Source organism: Gekko japonicus, unplaced genomic scaffold (assembly GCF_001447785.1).
Source record: "Gekko japonicus isolate JY-2015 unplaced genomic scaffold, Gekko_japonicus_V1.1 scaffold646, whole genome shotgun sequence".
Lineage (NCBI taxonomy): Eukaryota > Metazoa > Chordata > Lepidosauria > Squamata > Gekkonidae > Gekko > Gekko japonicus.
In genome coordinates this window covers 167,593-188,081 of record NW_015165253.1, presented here as the reverse complement: position 1 = coordinate 188,081, position 20,489 = coordinate 167,593, and the positions used below count along the sequence as shown (strand labels likewise).

At 48.4% G+C, this 20,489-nt stretch overlaps 1 protein-coding gene across 1 annotated transcript in view; it reads left to right on the top strand.

Annotated features, from left to right (window-relative positions):
• Positions 1-11,038: 11,038 nt before the first annotated feature.
• Positions 11,039-20,489, top strand: part of LOC107109505 (polypeptide N-acetylgalactosaminyltransferase 9) — a 31,592-nt gene continuing 22,141 nt past the window's right edge. Inside the window, exons 1-2 of the mRNA XM_015410152.1 lie at positions 11,039-11,218; positions 16,093-16,230. Of these exons, the coding sequence (XP_015265638.1) occupies positions 11,054-11,218; positions 16,093-16,230 (303 nt within the window). The 5' untranslated portion in view covers positions 11,039-11,053. The remainder of the gene's footprint in view (positions 11,219-16,092; positions 16,231-20,489) is intronic.

Genomic DNA, 20,489 nt, shown 5'->3' with positions numbered 1-20,489 from the left:
AAAAAAAAATCCTAACATTTCCTGGGAAAGGAATAACTTTTAAGATTATAGAACAAAGTCTGAGTCCAGTGGCCCCTTTAAGACCAACAAAGTTTAATTCTGGGTATAAGCTTTTGTGTGCATGCACAATTCTTCAGATCACAGTGGACATACACCTTTCGTTCGATCCAAAACGCACAAAGTTGGTCTCCAACCACACACGGGGAAGCACCTGGTGGTGGTGGTGGTGGTGGACAGTGCCGTCAAGTTGCAGCTGATGATCCCATAGGGTTTTCAAGGCAAGAGATGAACAGAGGTGGTTTGCCATTGCCTGCCTCTGCGCCATGACCCTGGCCTTCCTTGGAGGTCTCCCATCCAAATACTAGCCAGGGCCAACCCTGCTTAGCTTTTGAGCGCTGATGAGATCAGGCTAGCCTGGGTGATGCAAGTCAGTGCTGGGAAGCACCTACCTTGAAGAAGGAACTCAGTAGCCGACCCCACCTTGGAAATGAGGCTTAGATTTCAAAGGTTCCAGCTGAGATCTCAACTTGTTTGGCCTATTCGCCACCAGTGTTCCCTCTAAGCTGAGTTAGTGTGAGCTAGCTCACAGTTTTTTAGCCTCTGACTCATACATTTTTTGTCTTCGCTCAGGAAGGATGGCTCCAGAGCAAACTAATTTATGCAGTAGCCCAATCGCTCACTCACGACTTTAACGGCAGTAGCTCACAAAGTAGAATTTTTGCTCACAAGAAGACTCCACAGCTTAGAGGGAGCATTGTTCACCACCTCCCTGTTCCTTGCATCACAAGACAAAGTACTGGTACCGCTGTATCCTTCCTTTCTCCATTCCCCTAGGGACACAACACTCTTCTTGGTATCTCTCCAGAACATTCGTATAGTCAATTTGAAGTAATGCCAAACCTGAATTCTCTTTAGACCATCCATCGTAGGCTTCCAGGTGCTAATTAAACCCAGTCGAGTGTTCCAGAAATAGAGGCCATTGTATCACAAGCTCACAGCAGGTATAGTTTGGAACTGCTTTTAGTCAATCTGTGATGCATGAAATGCAAACATACCACTCCAGAATGTAATTCTGCATCAATGTGGGTTCTTCCTGACACTTAGCATGTCTGATGGAGTTGAGCTTTTGGCAGGTTGATTGGGGTAATTAGCGACATCAACATTAAGGTAATGCAATGGCACATGCCGCTCTCAGGTTGTTTACAGTCGTCAAAAGAGCAATATTTATATTGGGAATTAATTATTGTGATTGCTCCTTACACCGGCGTGATCTTAACTCTAACAGCATCCATTAGGCTAGCTGGGGACTGGAAGATGCCAGTGTCAATGCCGAGCTGATATTGCGTAGAGGTGCCACCAAATTTAATCTGAATTGAAACTGGTGGTGAATTAGTGAGATGTACTTTGAGGCAAAACGTGATCAAAAGCAATTTTAAAGGAGAGTTAAAGACTGCGGTTCCCAAAATGATAACCCCATGGCTGACTCTTCACCATACTGCCTTTGCAATAACAAATGAGATAATGTGAAGTCAGTTCAGAACACCATGCACAATAATGATTCAGAAACTGGAGAGTTCCCATCGCAATGAAAACTGCATCTCATTTGGTATTAAAATGCTTCTGAAATTCTTCTTATCTCAATTTCTCGCTGGATCATGGTGTTCTAAATTTACCTGGTCTTGTTTCTGACAGGGAACTGATACATTAGGAATTGCTTGTGATTTAATTTCCAAATTTTGTACCGTGGTCTGTGCATACAGAACACTTGCTGCAGTGTTCTGCATCTTTTGTCCGTTTGCGCCTTCTTTTCATCTTTCAGATTACCAATGTGCTCATATGCATTGCCGAAACACCACGGGAAACAGTTCTGGTGTAATGATATGAATGGTCATATCAAGAATCCTTTGGTATAATCTCTAGCCATTGTGCCTGGACAAAGACTTGTCAGGGGTGCTCTAGGCTGATATCCTGCACTGGGCAGGGGGCTGGACTAGATGGCCTCCATGGCCCCTTCCAACTCTGTGATTCGATGATTCTATGATTCTACATGGCCATTATTTTAGCAAGGATGTAGCAGTGCACCCCATCCCATCAACAATTTAAAGCATTAGTTGCTGTAGATTTTCCAGGTTATGTTGCCGTGGTCTTCGCATGGTAGGACCTGACATTTCGCTGTGACGGGCATCCTCAGAGGAATAACACAGAAAGATGGAGTACTCTCTGTGTCAAGGTCAATTGACACAATTGACTCTCTGTGTCAATTTAGAGCATGTTGCATTCTTTTGTGTGAGTGTGCATATTCTACTAGTGGTGTGAATCTATTGGCCACAGCCAGTGGGTTGGGTGATGACTATAGTTTGGGCAGGTTTAAGCTTTTCCCCCTGTGCCGTTTTCCTTTCCCGGGATGAAATCAGTGGGCTGCAATTTATTCTGTGAGACGAACATATATTCTGAAACATGTTCCGTGTTTTCTTCCAGGTAACTTTAATAAATATTAAGTATGCTTTGATGGTGCTTCGGATAGTATTTTTTAAAAATCTCTCCTGCTGGGCTCTTATGTTTCGTTGTGGATAGTGATGCTGTTTTGTTGACATGTTGTGGGTTTTACGACTCTCTGCTTGAAGCCTTTTGAACTGGAGAACAAGATTATACATTTTTAACCATCAGGAACGAAATGAGGATTTTCCTTCATCTCAGATGACGTTTCTGCCGCAGGGGAGGGAACCAACTGGACGCCCGATCGATGCTCAGGTCTCCCTGTTCCTTGTTTCATGTGAGAGGAAAAAGTTTCCTTCCTAAGTCATATTGATCCCAACTCATGATGGGTTCTTGTAAATCATCATCAGCCGATCTATATATTTGTTCTGAGTTGAGACTGGCAGAGCAAGCCAAGCAGGGGAGGATCATAAAGAGAGGGGGAGATTGCGGCATGGCCCACTGTGTGAATCTGCACCTGCCGCTGAGCAACACGGAATGCTTGAGAGAGCCAGCGTGGTGGAGTGGTTAAGAGCGGCAGACTCTGATCTGGAGACCTGGGTTCGATCACCCATTCCTCTTCTGTAGGAAGCCTGCTGGGTGACCTTGGGCCAGTCACAGTTCTCTCATGACTCTCTCAGCCCCAGCTACCTCACAAGGGACCTGTTGTGGGGAGAGGAAGGGAAGGTGATTGATTATAAGCCGCTTTGAGACTCCTTGAGGTACAGAAAAGCAGGGTATAAAAATCTATTCTTCTCCGTCGACAGGATGAATGTTCTCCATCCTGTGAGGAGTTTTCTTTTGCTTCCCCCCCCCCTTGCCTTCAGAAAACAGTGCCCGGCTCTCACATCTGCATCACATTTATCTTGAGCAAATAATGATCTGTCTTCCGTTTATAGATGAGTTGGACAGTTTTCCTTAATGCTGCGGTTTCGTGCTTTTGTGGGTTTCAACCCGTCGCACAGCCATCCATCTCAGGGGGTGTGTGTGAAAATATGTCTTACATAACTATATAGACCAAAAGCTTACTAGTCCACTCGCTGGCTGGCTAGCCAGCTGCATGGACAAACAGATAGATAGTGTGGGATATTGGTCTGATTCCTTTAAGAAAAGCTCCCAGAGGCTCTCTAGAAAGGAGAGACTCAGGTGTTGTGACCAAAACTGGAGGAGGAGTTAGGGTTCCTGAAGCCTAGTTGTGGCCTGTTCTGTTAGTTGGAAGCTGTTCTTATTACCTCTACTGCCCCCAGCACTGATCCTTTCCCCTGTTCTTATGGCCTCTACTGCCCCCAGCACTGATCCTTTCCCTACATAAAGACCAGAGAGACAGAGAGGGAGGAGGAGGAGGAGATTGGATTTATACCCCACCCTTCGCTACCCAAAGGAGTTTCAGAGCGGCTTACAAACTCCTTTCCCTTCCCCTCCCCACAACAGAGACCCTCTAAGGTAGGTGGGGCTGAGAGAGTTCTGACAGAAAGTGCTCTTTTTCAAGAACAGCTGTGCCGGAACTGTGGCTTGCCCAAGGTCATCCAGCAGGTGCAAGTGTGTGTGAGAGAGAGATGGATGAAGGGCTCTTTTTGTAGCAGGAACTCCTTTGCATATTAGGCGACACACCCCTAATGTAGCCAATCCTCCAAGAGCTTACGGTAGCCCCTGTAAGAAGAGCTCTGTAAGCCTTGAACTATATAGCAAACTAAATGAAAATGAGCATGGGATTAATGCTATCAGATGTTAATCTGCAGATGAAAGTTTGTCCTCATGTTTTATTTATTTGGAAACTGTATATCCCAGCTCTCTCTTATAAATATTACTTCATTTGGCAGACGGGCATCCCTTGAAAATAAACACATATAAAAAAAAAAAGTCACAATATTGAGCAAACCTAAGAAGAACAATCCAAAGCCGCAGTCCAAAATGATCTCAGGCACGAACAGAAAACAACATCCTGCCAAGAAATCTAAAATGCAGATTAACTAGCAGTTTACGGCAGTTAAAAAAACCCTGAAACTCAGAGCTATAAAAAATAATAGTTCTTCATAATGCAAATAGCAAAATAACACAGTGGGCACTGAAAGCCATCAGTGCAATTAGACCATTCTGCAAGCTAAGGAAGAAGAGAATGTTTAAAAGCATTCTGGAACAACGACCAAGACAAGTATTCAGCAGACTTTCAGAGAGGACCTTGCAAGCCTGAGATGTTCCCCACTCAGGATGTTCCACAGTTTAGGAGCAACAGCTGGGGGAAAACGACCCATGGACCTTCCAGTCTCAATTGCTTAATACAGGCAGGGCTTTTTTTGTAGAAAAAGCCCAGCAGGAACTTATTATTAGCATAATAGGCCACACCCAACAGCAGAAACTCATTAGCATATTAGGCCACACCTTGATAGTACAGCTCATTAGCATATTAGGCCACACCCCCATGTTACCAGGAGTGTGGTCATCGAGCCACACCCACTTTTTGCTTTTTATTCTGTGTTTATTCTCAAAACCCAGGGCTTTTTTTGTAGCAGGAACTTCTTTGCATGTTAGGCCACACACCCCTAATGTAGCCAATCCTAATGAGTTTCTGCTGTTGGGTGTGGCCTATTATGCTAATTAGTTCCTGCTGGGTGTGGCCAACTCAGGAGCCAGCCGGAACTCCATTCCTGTGCGTTCCTGCCCAAAAATAGCCCTGAACACAGGCATTTGGGAAAGGAAAGGCAACAAAAGCTGATCTCAGGCTGATCTCTTGTTGTTGTTGTTCAGTCGCACAGTTGAGTCCGACTCTTCACGACCCCATGGACCAGCTCCCGCCAGGCCTTCCTGTCTTCCGCCGTCCTCTGAAGTTTGCTCAATTTCATGTTTGTTGCATCTATGACACTGTTTAACCATCTCATCCTTTGCCGTCCCCGTCTTCTTTGACCTTCAATCTTTCCCAGCATCAGGGTCTTCTCCAGTGAGGGCTCCCTTCTCATATGGTGGCCAAAGTATTTGAGCTTCAGTTTCATTATCTGGCCTTCCAGGGAACAGTCAGGGTTGATTTCTTTTAGGATTGACTGATTTGATCTCCTTGCAGTCCAAGGGACTCTCAAGAGTCTTCTCCAGCACCATAGTTCAAGAGAATCTATTCTTCGGCGCTCGGCCTTCCTTATAGTCTAACTCTCGCAGCCATACATGACTACTGGGAATACCATTGCTTTGACCATGTGGACTTTTTTGGCAGGGTGATGTCTCTACTTTTTATCATGCTGTTTAGGTTCACCATCGCTTTCCTCCCAAGGAGCAGGCGTCTTTTAATCTCATGGCTGCTGTCACAGTCTGCGGTGATCTGGGATCCCAGGAACGTGCAGTCTGTCACTACTTCCCCTTCTCTTTGCCAAGGAGTGATGGGGCCGGATGCCATGATCTTAGTTTTTTTGATGTTGAGCTTCAAGCCCACTTTTGTGCTCTCCTCTTTTACCCTGAGCAAGAGGCTCTTTAGGTCCTCTTAGGCTGATCTCTACCAAAGAAAATATCTTCTGAAGCCTCCGTGATGCCTGCAGCTGTCTCAGAGTTCACCTTTGTGTGTGTGTTTGGATATCAACTGATCCAATAATGACTTGAAAAATAATAACGATCCTCATGAAAAATGTTATAGTCGAACTAAATCTAAATCTTCATTACAGTCTGGTTTGGACATTCCTGGAGACGGGTGTGTGTGTGTGTGTCCTGAGAAGGGTGGCGTTTGGGGAGGGGAGGGGCCTCAGCAGGATGTTATGCCATAAGAGTCCCACCTCCCAAAGCAGCCATTTTCTCCAGGGGAACTGATCTCTGTCGCCTGGAGACCAGATTTACTTCCAGGAGATCTCCAGCCACCACCTGGAGACTGGGACACCTGTGCTGTGTCGCTGTTGCCACTGCTGCCGGCCAGGACAGGGAAGAGGGAAACACAGATGGGCATGGGCCCAGACTCGGTTACCGTGCTCCAGATAGGACTTGAAGGTCCTCCTGGCATTCCAACTGGTCTCCAGCCTACCGAGATCAGTTCGCCTGGAGAAAATGGCAACTTCAGAGGGCAGATTCTATGGGAGGGGTGGCCAAACTGTGGCTCGGGAGCCACATGAGGCTCTTCCACACATATCGTGCGGCTCCCAGCAGGGTAGCTGGGGGAGCGAAGCGGAGCCACGCTTTCCCTCCCTTCCATCTATTTACTTTCTTTGTTTCTCTCTCTCTCTCTCTTTCCACCTCTTTCCTTCTTTCTTTCCACCCATCTCTCCTTCTCTCTCTCTAGGACAAACAAATAAATATCATTGGACAAATAAGTATCGTTATCACTATCTGTTTTTACCCCCTTTGTTTTTATTTTTGGCAGTCTCGTGTAATGTTAATAGAAAGCAAATGTGCCTATTTTTAAAATAAAAATGTGTGTAGTATTTGTTTATGTCTTGCGGCTCTCAGACCTCTGACGTTTATTCTATGAGGCTCTTACACTGAGCAAGTTTGGCCACCCCTGTTCGATGGCATCACATCCCGGCTGTGCTCCTTTCCCTCCCCAAACTCTGCCTTCTCCGGGCATCAGCTCCAAATAGGGTTTCCAGGTCTGATTGTCACACCGGCAGGGGGATTGGGGGGTGTTCCAGGAGTGGGCGGGGACGTTGCTCGACGTGCATGCATTACCGGGAAGTGACAGAGACACGCCGGTGACGTCGGGGGCAATGTTCTGGTTTTGGGTAAAACTCTATGGTAAAATCAGGGCTTTTTTTGTAGAAAAAGCCCAGCAGGGACTCATTAGCATAATAGGCCACACCCAACAGCAGAACCTCATTAGCCTATTAGGCCACACCCCATGCCTTCACTTGGCTTGCCTGGGAGGCTGGGGAAGGCACAGAGAGGCATTTAAATGCCTCCCCGATCCTTCCAGGGGCCCCCTGGACCGCCCGCCTCAGAGTCACAGGGGTGTGTGTGTCGCTCTCCAGGCCTTCCCTCTGTAGACTCGCATGCAGAGGTTTTGGCTGTAGTGGGCGTGGCCAACTCTGAAGCCAGCCGGAACTCCGTTCCTGTGTGTTCCTGCCCAAAAATAGCCCTGGGTAAAATCACCCTCAAACCACAGAGTTTTGCCCAAAAAACCGAGCATCTACCCCCCCCCCCAACGTCACTGATGTGCCCACATCACTTCTGGGGGACGTCAGCTCGTCACACACAACGTCACTGTTTGGGGGTAGGGAGAATTTCCTCCTGCCAGCCAGCTGGTCTCCGATGGGCAGGAGCCTGTGAAAACAGGGGATCCCCCACCCCCACTTGGGAAATGGTACCCCTACCCCCAAATCTCCAGGAACGTCCCAGGCCAGAGTCCACAGCCCTAACCAAAAACCACCTTCCCCCAAGAACCTCAGCTACAAGAAGACCAATACGCTGTCATCTCCCATATATCTCCCATTCAACATTAACGAATTTCTCTTTCTGAACGTTTGTTCCTTTCGCTCCGGAAATTCTGGGCCATGTGCCCGTCCAGATTTATAGCCACCGTTGTAGCTTCCCCACCCGCACCCCCTACAATGCATTTTATTAATCAAATGTAAATTTGGGTGACCTGCGATTTATGTGTCTGGCGACATTGTGGCTCGACGATGGCAAAAAGAGAAATAAATACCATTTAGCAAAGTGATTTTTTAAAAAAAGCGCCCGTTGCATTTTGTTTGGCCTTTTTTGTCGCGTCGTTCCTCTTTGTCAGCACAGAAGCAAGAGCCGGCAGCTTTTCTTGTCCAGTCATGGTGCAGTGTTTTGCTAGGGAATGAGATGCACTTTCCAGGCAGGCGGAGAAAGAACGGAATGCTACAAACGTGTTTGTTTAGGCTTGTGACTCGCGCGATCCAAGTGGAGAACAAGACATTTGTGAAACTGTTGGTGAAATCCCATCCTGTCTAACCCATTTGAAAGGAGAGATGATTTCAAATGCTTCCCAAAGATGCGTAAGATGGGAGTACAAAGGGACCCATGCTCCCTCAGGGATGAATCTCTGTCGAGTTAACCCACGTGGGCTACTGAGCCAATGTTCCCTCTAAGCTGCGGAGTCTTGTGAACAAAAATTCTACTTTGTGAGCCACTGGCATTAAACTTGTTGAGCGAGGGATTTAGATACTGCATAAATCAGTTTGCTCTGGAGCCCTCCTTCCTGAGCTAAGACAAAAATGTGTGAGCTGGAGGCTAAAAAACTGTGAGCTAGCTCACACTAACTCAGCTTAGAGGGAACACTGCTTGGGACACCGCCATGGGGAGATCAGGTTGCCAAATCTGTTTGGGGAAATTCCTGGATAATTGGGGTGATGTCCGGGGAAGGTGGAGTTTGGGGAGGAGACGAAGCTCAACAGGATGGGTGCCATAGAGCCCTCCATACCTGCCATTCCCCCAAGGGGAAACTGATCTCTGTAGTCTGGAAGTCAGTTGTAATTCAAGGAGAACTCCAAAACCTACCAAGGGGTTAGAGCCCGTTTGTTGTAGTGGTTAAGAGCAGTGGGCTCTAATCTGGGCAACCTGGGTTTGATTTCCCACTCCTCTACATGCAGCCAGCTGGGTGGGCCAGTCACATTTCTCTCAGAGCTGTACTGGAAAGAGCAGTTCAATCACAGTTCTCTCAGCCCCACCTACCTCACAGGAGAGACTTAGGGCTAGGGATGCCAGCCTCCAGGTGGGACCTGGGAATCTTCCGGAATTTCAGCTCATCTCAAGATTACAGAGATCAAACCCCCTGGAGAAAATGGATGCTAAGGAGAGTGGACTTTATGGCACTGGACCCCACTGAGAGCCAGTTTGGTGTAGTGGTTAAGAGCGGCAGAGACTGATCTGGAGAACCGGGTTTGATTCCCCACTCCTCCACATGCAGCCAGCTGGGTGACCTTGGGCCAGTCACAGTTCTCTTGGAGCTTTTCTCTCAAGAGCAGTTGTCTTGGAGCTCTCTCAGCCCCACCAACATCACAGGGTGTCTGTTGTGGGGAGAGGAAGGGAAGAATGTTGTAAACCGCTCTGAGACTCCAAGTGAAGGACAGGTTATAAATCCAACTTTTCTTCTTCTTCCTCCTCCTCCTCTTTCTCCTCCTCTTCTTTCTTTCTTTCTTTCTTTCTTTCTTTCTTTCTTTCTTTCTTTCTTTCTTTCTTTCTTTCTTTCCTTCTTTCTTTTGATTTATATCCTGCCCTCCCCTCATAGCGGGCTCAGGGTGGCTTCTTCTTCTTCCTCTTCCTCTTCTTCCTGTCCTCCCCAGGCTCCATTCCCAAATCTCCAGGAATTTCCCAACCTGGATCTGACAACCCTCTCCCCCCATCCCCCACCGGTAGTCAGGGGGGACCTGGCAACCCTACTTAGGGCTCTGCTTGATCTCAGCCAGTGTGAGCACATCAGGATATCAGGTGTGTGTCTTACACCCATTGTCACCTCCTGGGTTTATGCCACCACCACACAGGTCTGAGGTGAGCCCCACAAAGCACTGCCGGCACCACCGGGGGCCCAGCTTATTCTCGCAGCTGAAGGTGTATCTGTGTGGAGTGGCGAACAGCGGTGCATTGGCCCAGAACAGGAGACCTAGTTCTAACTAGCAGTGATGGTAAATTTTGGAAAGCCCCGAGTGCCTCCAAACCCACATAACCCTCTTCCAGATTTTGACTCTTACAGAAAAGGGAGAGCAAAGAAAGGCTTCATTCTAAGTGTCCGTGGTTCCTGTTGTCAAAAGTCTTCTGAATGTGCCGGAAGACTCTGTTGCCAACAGGAACTCTGGGAACAGCGTGCATGTTATTCTTCAACAGTGGTATGCTGTTCCTCAACATCACCATAAAATATGCTTCAAGGTGCCGTCAAGTTGCAGTGGACTTATGGCAACTCCAGCAAGGGACTTCCAAGACAAGACAAGAAACAGAGGTGGTTTGCCATTCCCTTCCTCTGCAGAGTCCTCCTTGGTGGTCTTCCATCCAAGTACCAACCCTGCTTGGCTCCCAAGATCTGACAAGATCAGGCCATACCATGCCACCTCTCACCCCATGAAATCAGTCAATATTATTCTCCCCGAATTGCAGCAGGGCTGATGCTTGAAGAAGGGAGCTTTGCTAGTGGATAGCCAGGGAGTACATAACTCAAACATGACTGGCAGTTTTCCTGACTCACAACCAGAGGTCATTTCGGGGGGGATCGCGGGGGATCGCAGTTCCCCTGGGTGAGGTATGGGAGGCGGGGCACATGACGAAGCCCCGCCCCCTGCTTCCAGCCGCCCCGCTTCCGGCCCTCATTCAGCCAGGAGGAGGCAGGAGAAGAGGGAGCGTAAGTTGCTTCCTCCCCGCCTCTCCCCATCCCTGCCTGCCTGGGGCCAGGGAGGGCCTTGGCGGGGCTTCCTCGCACTCCCGCTGGCATTGCAGGTCCACCGCCGGGCCCCTGATGTCAGGGTGTGTGGCATATGCTAATGAATTATGCTAATGAGTTCCCCTAGCTCTTTTTCTATGAAATGACCCCTGCTCACAACACATTCTCTTAACCACGGTGCCTGCCACACCCGCTTGGATGCGTCTGCAGTTCCCTTCCTTCCTTTGTGGCTTATTGCCTCCTTCTTGTTCTTCACAGGTATGGCAGTGTGGAGGAAGCATGGAGGTGCTGCCGTGCTCTCGGGTGGCGCATATCGAGCGCACAAAGAAACCGTACAACAACGACATTGATTACTATGCAAAGCGCAATGCCTTGCGTGCCGCTGAAGTCTGGATGGACGACTTCAAGTCACACGTTTACATGGCATGGAACATACCAATGACGGTAAGGAAGAGGAGGAAATGATTCTGGAAGGATGTGAGGTTTGGAGTTAGGTTTGCCAGCTCTGGGTGGGAAATTCCTGGAGAGTCGGGGGCAATGTTCCCTCTAAGCTGAGTTAGCGTGAGCTAGCTCACAGTATTTTAGCCTCCAGCTCACAGCTTTTTGTCGTCGATCAGGAAGGATGGCTCCAGAGCAAACGAATGTATGCAGTAGCCCAATCGCTCACTCACAGCTTTAATGCCAGTAGCTCACAAAGTAGAGTTTTTGCTCACCTGAGAGGGTGTATTGGTCGGGGGTGGAGCCTGGGGAAGGTGGGGTTTAGGAAGGAGAGGGACCTCAGCAGGTGTAACTTCATAGAGGGCTCCCCCCCCCAAAAAAAACCTGTTATCTCCAGGTGAACTGATTTCTGTCATCTGCAGATCAGTTGTAATTCCAGGAGATCTCCGGCCCCCACCTGGAGGTTAGCAACAAAAGAGAGATACATGCAGGGCTTTTTTTATAGAAAAAGCCCAGCAGGAACTCATTAGCATAATAGGCCACACCCAACAACAGAACCTCATTAGCCTATTAGGCCACACCCCATGCCTTCACTTGGCATGCCTGGGCAGGCCCCCACTGGGAGGCTGGGGAAGGCACAGGGAGGCATTTAAATGCCTCCCCGATCCTTCCAGGGCCCCCCTGGACCGCCCGCCTCAGAGTCACTGGGGGTGGTGGTGTCGCTCTCCAGGCCTTCCCTCTGTAGCCACGCACGCAGAGGTTTTGGCTGTAGTGGGCGTGGCCAACTCTGAAGCCAGCCGGAACTCCGTTCCTGTGTATTCCTGCCCTAAAATAGCCCTGGATACATGGATGAAGTGCATGCAAAAAGAAAGGAAAAAACCTCCATATAAATAAACTTCCAAGAGTACTTGAAGCACTAAATATAGTACTCACAAATCAGCAAGTGTGCGTGCCCACGAGAGCTCATACCTTGAATAAACCTTGGTTGGTCTTAAAGGTGCCCCCACTGGACTCTAAATTTGTTCTACTGCTTCAGACTAACATGGCTGACCACCTGGGACCATATTTCAAGATTTATATTGCAATTGGTTTGTATGTCATTGCTGGCTATGTATATAATTTCTGAGTTGTGCATTTAGTGCTTTGAGTACTTTTGGAGGTTTATTGATATGGAGGAGTTTTCCCTTTTCTTTTTGCACCCACCTGGACGTTAGCAGTTCTCTTTGGGGTGCTTTTTATTTGACTGGTATCTCCTCACATAAATAGGCCAATGTGCATTTGGCATGGGGGTGGGGCTAAGAATGACTGCCGGTGTAATCTGAGAGAAAAAGGTTGGGGGCTCAGTTGGAACCAGATCCATAGAAAGATGGGCCCAGAAGTGCAGAGAGGACAGGCAAATACATATTCTTCATGAGTCAGCTGTTGAACGGTAAGAATTGTTGGCAACGGGAAGTCATTTGTTAATTTCCCTAATAAGAAAGTTCACAGTGAAACACTTCCCTGATTGCAGAACTCAGGATAGAATCTATGACAGTCTTTCCGCATCCTATATGAAAAAAGACAAAGACCAGGTTTATTGAATATAAAGTAATTAACACCTGTAAGCTGTATAAAAGGAGAAAGATAAGTAACCCAAATTGTTGGGAAGGTCGTGGTCATTTGGGTGATTTTTTGCATGTTTGGTGGGGATGTGATGATATTAAGGTCTTTTGGGGACAGATCTTAGCTGGTTATGACTTACCCTGCCTCCCAGAGACGGTATTGCTGAATTGGTGGTCAGGGGATCTAGTTAACAGAACAAAAACAGAAACAATCTCTTTATTATTGGTGGTAGCATAACTAGCTATAGCGATGCACTGGAAAAAAAATAAGACAGTGCCTGCATTACAATCCTGGAGAATATGTTTATGGGACTACTTCAGTCTAGGGAAATGGACAACATATGGTTCTCAGTCGCTATCATGTAAGAATTATGAAAGATTTACGAAACTGTGGTACCCCATAATACAATAACTCTCAGAAAAGGGGATATTACCTAGAAATCCACATTATCATAACTTAATATACTTTCGAATTAAATCTACTTACCTGATTCAGCTAGGGCAATCTCACACTGGAGACCTTCAAATGCTTAGAGGGTGATAGATAAGGAGTATAGAAAGAAGGCATATCGAACTAGATTGAACATCTGGTGGGCATAATTGTTGGGGAAATGTTGTTAATTTAAATTTGTTACCTACTTCTTGCGTAGGACAGGCAAACACCACAAGGCTTTTGTTGTTTCTTGGATTTGCTTAACGTTTGTAATTATGTAGCCCAGATATATGGTTGTGTTGTTTGTTTTGCTATAGAAATTGTTCAAAATAAATTAAAAGAATATACAGGTAATATCCAGCAGGAGTCTATTGCAGTGCCTTTGAGACAGTGCTTTGAAGAGGACTGTTGCCTGGGCGGATTGGCCATTAAGGCCACCAGGAAAAGTCCTGGGGAACCTTTCACCTTGGAGGGGCCTTTCCCCCCCACTGTGGCCACCCCGTTCCCAGGCAAGGGCCAACACAGTCCACCAACATGAGCCCGCAGCCCTTGCACCACACCATGAAGGATATGCTCAGACTTGCTCCCAATTGGGGTGGGCCTGGGGGAACTGTCCATTTCAGGGCCCTTGTTTTTGTCCCAGTCCGGCCCTGGGTGTTGCAGCTAAATGAATGTACAAACACTGGCAGAACACCAGAATAGTTAGTTTCCCATGTCAAGTGTCTCTTTCATAAACGGGAAGGTACCCTGTGCATAGGAGCTGCAGTGGCTCAAGTGGTTAAGACGCTGAACTGCAGGCTGTGGAAGGTCGGTAGTTCAGCAGTTCAAGACCCGAGTTGCCGCATGACGGAGTGAGCTCCTGTCTCTAGTTCCAGCTGCTGCCAACCTAGCAGTTTGAAAGCAAGACATTGCAAGTAGATAAATAGGTACCACTTCGGTGGGAAGTTAACAGCGTTCCGTGCGCCTCGGTGTTTAGTCATGCCGGCCACATGACCACAGAAATGTCTTCAGATAACGCTGGCTCTTCAGCTTTGAAACGGAGATGAGCACCGCAACCCTAGAGTCGGATTCGACTGGCTTTCAAGCAAGGGAACCTTTACCTTTACCTTTTCCCTGTGCATAATCAGGGTCTCTTTCTCTCCAGGGACTGCTGCAAGAAAGTAATCCCTCCTAAAGCATGCTACGGAGATCTCATTTTCCAGGGCTAGTCCCCAAATTCCAGTTTAAATTCCCCTACATGTCATTTCCCTACCTGATCCTAATTATTGGTCCCTCTAGCTCAGCAACGGTTGCTGTGTCTTCAGTGTCTTGGGCAGAGAGGGTTTTTTTCCCCGAATGGATCCTTAGCTGGAGATGCCAGGGATTGAACCGGGGAGCTTCTGCATGCAAATAATGTTCTCAGAAATCTGACTGAGAAAGGCAATTGCAAGTTTGGGAGGGGGCGTGTTCAGCAGCCCAGTCTGAACAGAGCTAAGCTTGATATTTTAGTAAAAAGGCCATTTCCGGGAGCAATTGAGATGTGACCGAAATCTCTTCTGTGCAATTACCTTCCGATGGTCGCTTTTTCCAGTGAGCTACAATGCAAGCCTTTGGGGGGAAGAAAAATAAAGACACATTGCTTTATCAGACATAAAATCAGCCATGGTACATTAAAGGCTTGCCTTCCAAGATAGAAAATTGTTTTTTAAAAAAAATCCTTAAAAAATAAACTCCCGTTTTTATTTTTGAATATACCTACTGTGCAAAGTCTCTACGCCGATCTGATTGGATGGAAAGGCAGCATGCCGTGCACAGAAGTCCTTTTCCATTCCCAGAAGAGCTGTTAAGAACATAAGAAGAACCCTGCTGGATCAGAACAGTGGTCTATTTAGTCCAGCATCCTGTCTCACACAGGGGCAAACCAGTTCCTCTGCATCATAGACAATTTTTAGGCAGCGGCCTAGAGCAGCCCCTTAAAAGGGTGCACCCCCCCCGGCCTGCTGCCCCACCCCTCCTTTGCCTTAACAGAGAGATGCTCCCCCCCCCAGGCACAACCCAGAGGCAGAGGCCGGCTCTAACCCCTCCTGGATCGCCCTGCAAGCTGCGCTGCACCGTGCCGCAGGGTCAGTCCAAACCTCTCCGGGGCCAAAGGATGGCCCCCAGCTGGCAATTGGGGGCCACCAAGCCATACACACCCTTTCGCCCACCCTTTGCCTCCTTCGCCTCCCCCCTTTCCCCGATTAGCAAACCAAGCGTCGCGGAACTTTTAAACTTCCTCCTGCTGCTGCTGCTGCAAGAAGCACTCCAAAGGTGAAGCAGCATGGCCGGGATATTGCAGCAGGTCGGATTTTTATTTGGGGCAGTGGTCGTGGATTGCAGCCTGCCTTGGAGCAGGGCCTGGGGACCCTGGCGAGCCATGCTCTCTGGAGCAGAAAAGAGCCTGGGAAGGAAACCCACCCCCCACCCCCGGGCAAAGCAAGGCGGCAGCTGGGAGTTTGCAATGCTCTGCAAGGAATTGCAATTGCCACCGCTGGGCATGCAAAGACGCGGGGGGGGTCCCGCGGCGCCATGAGGAGCAGCCTGGAGCCAGCCCTGCCAGTGGCCACCAGTGGGGGCAGTTCTCATGCCTTTCCTCCCCTCCTCCTTTTCCTTCAGTGGAAATGTCATTAATATTTCTTTCTGGTTCTCAAGGACAGCTAGGGAACTTTCGAAGGCAAGGGAGGTGAAGGGGGAAGCCAGGGGGTGGGGGTGGGCAGAGGAACGAGATTGTAAATAAAACGAACAATGAGTGTTTTTCAAAGAAAGAAATCGACAGAAAAGGCTGGTGGAATAGAATTTCTACCTTTGTACCTTTTTGCTTTTTGCAGAACCCCGGTGTTGACTTTGGAGACGTTTCGGAAAGAATAGCTCTACGGCAACGGCTTCAGTGCCGGAGTTTTAAGTGGTACTTGGAGAACGTCTACCCTGAAATGAGGATTTACAACAATACCATCACTTACGGAGAGGTAATATAGGAGATCAAGACTGCATCACATCCCAGCATTAAAATATTGAGATTTTTTTTCCTTTGTGGATTGACTTTAGGAACAAGGCATAATAAGGTAGATGTTACTGGAACAACTTCCTTACGCTCAGTAAACTGGGGATACCTCTCCTCATCCAGATTTTGTTCTCGATTTTGGAGTACTGACTTACTTGGCCTTGTTTCTGAAGTGGACCCAATACATTTGGAGCCTTCCATTGTTCTGTTGTTCGTTTCCACATTTTAGAAAGAATGTCGTACATGACTGCCCTGATGTTGTATTCTCTTTCGTGGAAATGGCTTCGGCTCCCTGACCTTCAAAGCGAAGGCAGGTGGCTACCGATGCTCCCTCTAAGCTGTGGAGTCTTTTGAGCAGAAATTCTACTTTGGGAGCTACTGGCGTTAAAGTCATGAGCAAGCAGTTTGGCTGCTGCATAAATTACTTCGCTCTGGAGCCCTCCTTCCTGAGCGAAGACAAAAATCTGTGAGCTGAAGGCTAAAAAACTGTGATCTAGCTCACACTAACTCAGCTTAGAGGGAACACTGGTGGCTACAGTGGGCAGGGCCTTCTTGATAGTGGCACCTTGTATTTCTGTCTAGTACATTTTTTATCCCTTTCTTCCCTCCAAACAGCTCTGGGCAGCTTAGAGTGCTCAGTTCTCCCTTCTCCATAGGTACGTTAGGCTCAGAGAGAGTGACTGGCTATTTCCAAAATTCTATAATCCACTATTGAGTATTGAAAGATCGATGTTTTTGTTGACAGTTTTGTTCTCAGCTCACAACCTTCTCTTCTTTTGCCCAAGCCGTTTTAAGAGAGTGACTGGCTCAAGGATGCCCAGCAAGTTTCATGGCAGACTGCAGATTTGAAGCTGTGTCTCCAAGACACAAGTCTCATTCATTCATTCATTCATTCATTCATCTGGGCACTAACTCATTTTCCCCCTCCCAATGTGAACTCAGTAGCCAAAACCCAGATCCCATCAGGAGTTCCACCAGTGGGGCCAGATTTTGGAGGTGACAGAACTCTCCCTAAAATACATCCGTCCTTTCCAAGTTGGTGCACTCATATTCTAAGCCTGTGACTTCCCAACACAAACAATGCTTATAACCTATGAAGCTTGTAGGATCAGAACTGTCAAATTTCGAAGAAAATCCCCCCAATTGCTTATCTTGATGGGGTCCTGTATTCCACCACCACCCTTCAGTGCTTATTCATGCTTCTTGTGCCGTCTTAACCCTACAAAATGGGATAATCCTTTTCAATAGTGGTAACAACATCAGGGTTTCTTAGGACAATACTGAGCTGCCCTCCGTGAGGATGGAAGACAGGCATAAGCTTTCCAATAGCAGTATCCCAAAGAAGGCTTTTCAGCTCAGAAGCCCAAAGCCAGGTCAATTACAAATGGCTTTATGTTGCTTAGCTGCTGCCCAGATGTCAGTCCTCTGTCAGCAGACAAAAGGAAGGCCATTTAATGCTGGAAGCTTTTGAGGGCAGTGCCCAAGAATGGTAGAGTTTCAGGAAGATAGAAGAAAGAAAGTCACTTCCAGTTGATGCTCTAGGAATTGCCCCTGATCTCTGTGGTAAAGATGGCCATTCCACTGGCACTGTATACTTGTTGGCCTGTTAAAACATGGTAGCCTTGAATGAGCAGAACCACCAGAGGACCACAGGGGAGGACTGCCCCATAATGCATTGCATTTATCTGTTTGTTTATATCTAGGGTTGCCAGGTCCCTCCTGGCAAATGGCGGAGGGTTTACAGTTCTGGTCACTGTATCTCCAAAAGGACATTGCGGAGCTGGGAAAAGTACAGAGGGGGACCAACCAAGATTATGAGGGGGTTGGAGCATGTTCCCTATGAGGAAAGGCTGAGGAGTCTGGGACTTTTCAGTTAAGTGATGTCTAAGGGGGGGGGGACAGGATAGAGGTTTATAAAATTATGCATGAGGTGAAGATGGCCACTGTGTGACACAGAGTGTTGGACTGGATGGGCCTTTGGCCTGATCCAACATTGGCGTCTCTTATGTTCTTATGTTCTTAAGAGAGTTGCCAAAGATAAATGTTTCTCCCTCTCCCAAAATACTAGAACTCCTGGGCATCCAATAAATCTGATGGGCAATAGGTTTAGGACAGACAAAAGGAAATACTTCATTATACACAGAGTGATTAAAATGTAGAATTCATTGCCAGAGGATGTAGTGATGGCCACAGGAATAAGCAGCTTTAAAGGGGGATTAGATAGATTCATGGAGGGTAAGTCTATCAATGGCTACTACCCATGGTGGCTGAGAGGAACCTCCACCTTCAGAGACACTAAGCCTCTCAATCCCAGAGCCAGGAGGCAACATCAGGGGAAGGTCTCTGCCTCTCTGCCCTGTTGTTGGCCCTCCAGAGGAACTGGTTGGCCACTGTGTGAGACGGGATGCTGGAATAGATGGTCCACTGGTCTGATCCAGCAGGGTTCTTCTTATGTTCTTCACTGGAGGGACCTCACCATGGTCTAACCTGGAGGCTGGCACCCCTCCTGCCAAGCATGTATAAGCGTTCAGAGTGGATGCTCACAAACATGCAGGTGGGTTAGGATCAAGCGCAGCGGTAGCCCTCAAGTCTCTTTGTTAGTTCATCTTCCGAGTTGTTTCCCTCATGACCACCCAGGCATCGTCTGCCAGGTTTCCGCGAGGGGGACAAGTCACTACATCGAGGCAGGAATAAACCATATTGAAATAGTTGTAAAAATATATTTCCTTCGCAGTTTTTAAGGCTGAGTCGTAAAATTGCCATCATCCCTCAGCACTCTGAAGAATGCCGCTTAACTGTCGGCAGACTGTATTTGGCAGCAGCTTGGCATTACGTGCTGGGTTAGCTCAGTGTGCAGTGCACTGTTTGACAGAATCTATTACACTAACCGGGCAGGTGGGGAGGCTGAGGGGGGTCCCGAGACGTCCTTCAAAGGGGCTCACCATTCAGCCGTGTTTGACCTGGGAGAGTATAACGTCTCTCGGTTGGCGTAAGCAGCAAACATGGGACTGAGGCTCACGCTGCTCTCCTCACGTGCCAGGCCTGCTTGACACACAACACCACCTCCAGGTGCCTTCCTTAACCTTACCTCCCATTCCATTGTATCTGAAAAAGTGTGTGTGCACACCAAAGCTCATCCCTTGAGTAAACCTTTGCTGGTCTTCAGGGGTCGTTTCGTAGAAAAAGAGCTAGGGGAACTCATTAGCATAACTTATTAGCATATGCCACACCCCCTGACATCACCGGAAGTGTGTCATAAGGCCACACCCCCTGACATCACCGGACGTGTGTCATGAGGACACACACCCCGCCCCCAACGGCCGCCGGCAGCCTTGCAGCTCCACTGCCGAGCCCCATGAGGGGCCCGGCGGTGGACCTGCAATGCCGGCAGGAGTGCAAGGAAGCCCCGCGAAGGCCCTCCCTGGCCCCAGGCAGGCAGGGGTGGGGAGAGGCAGGGAGGAAGCAACTTACCCTCCCTCTTCTCCTGCCTCCTCCTGGCTGAATGAGGGCCGGAAGCAGGGCGGCCGGAAGCAGGGGGCGGGGCTTCGTCATGTGCCCCGCCTCCCATACCTCACCCGAGGGAACTGCGATCCCCCGCGATCCCCCCTGAAATGACCTCTGCTGGTCTTAAAGGTGCCGCTGGACTCTAAATTTGTTCTGCTGCTTCAGACCGACGCGGCTGACGGCCTGGATCCATCAGGAAGGTGCTGTTGATGTCAGTTCCCTTCCATTAGGTTGTTCTCCTGCTGTCTCAGCTAGGGATGTCAGGCGACCGCTACAGAGTTTTACAGATACTGCGGACCGCCAAAAAGACAGGTAGATGGGTTCCTGAGCAAATCAAGCTCCCTTGAATCTAAAATGACTACATTGAGGCTATCATATTTTAGTCACATTAGGAGGCCACATTCAGACTGGCAATTTGAAGCACTAGGGGGTCGTGGCAAAGAAAAACCGGAACAGACCCGGAACGGCTTGGTTGCGGTACTCCCATTCACACCGCAGCGAATGAAGTGGGAGGATACCGTGGAGGAATCGCAATGGAGCGTTCACACTGTTGGGCCGCCCTGGCGGGCTGTTAGCGGCTGTTTCCATGCTGGGCTGCATGCGCCCATGCGCATGGGCGCAGCAGCAACAAATAGGGCATGATCGCGCAGGCCCTGACGGTGCCTGCCTGTGGAAACAGCCAGTGCCTATTATCAATTACTGCGGGTTGTTCCCACCTTA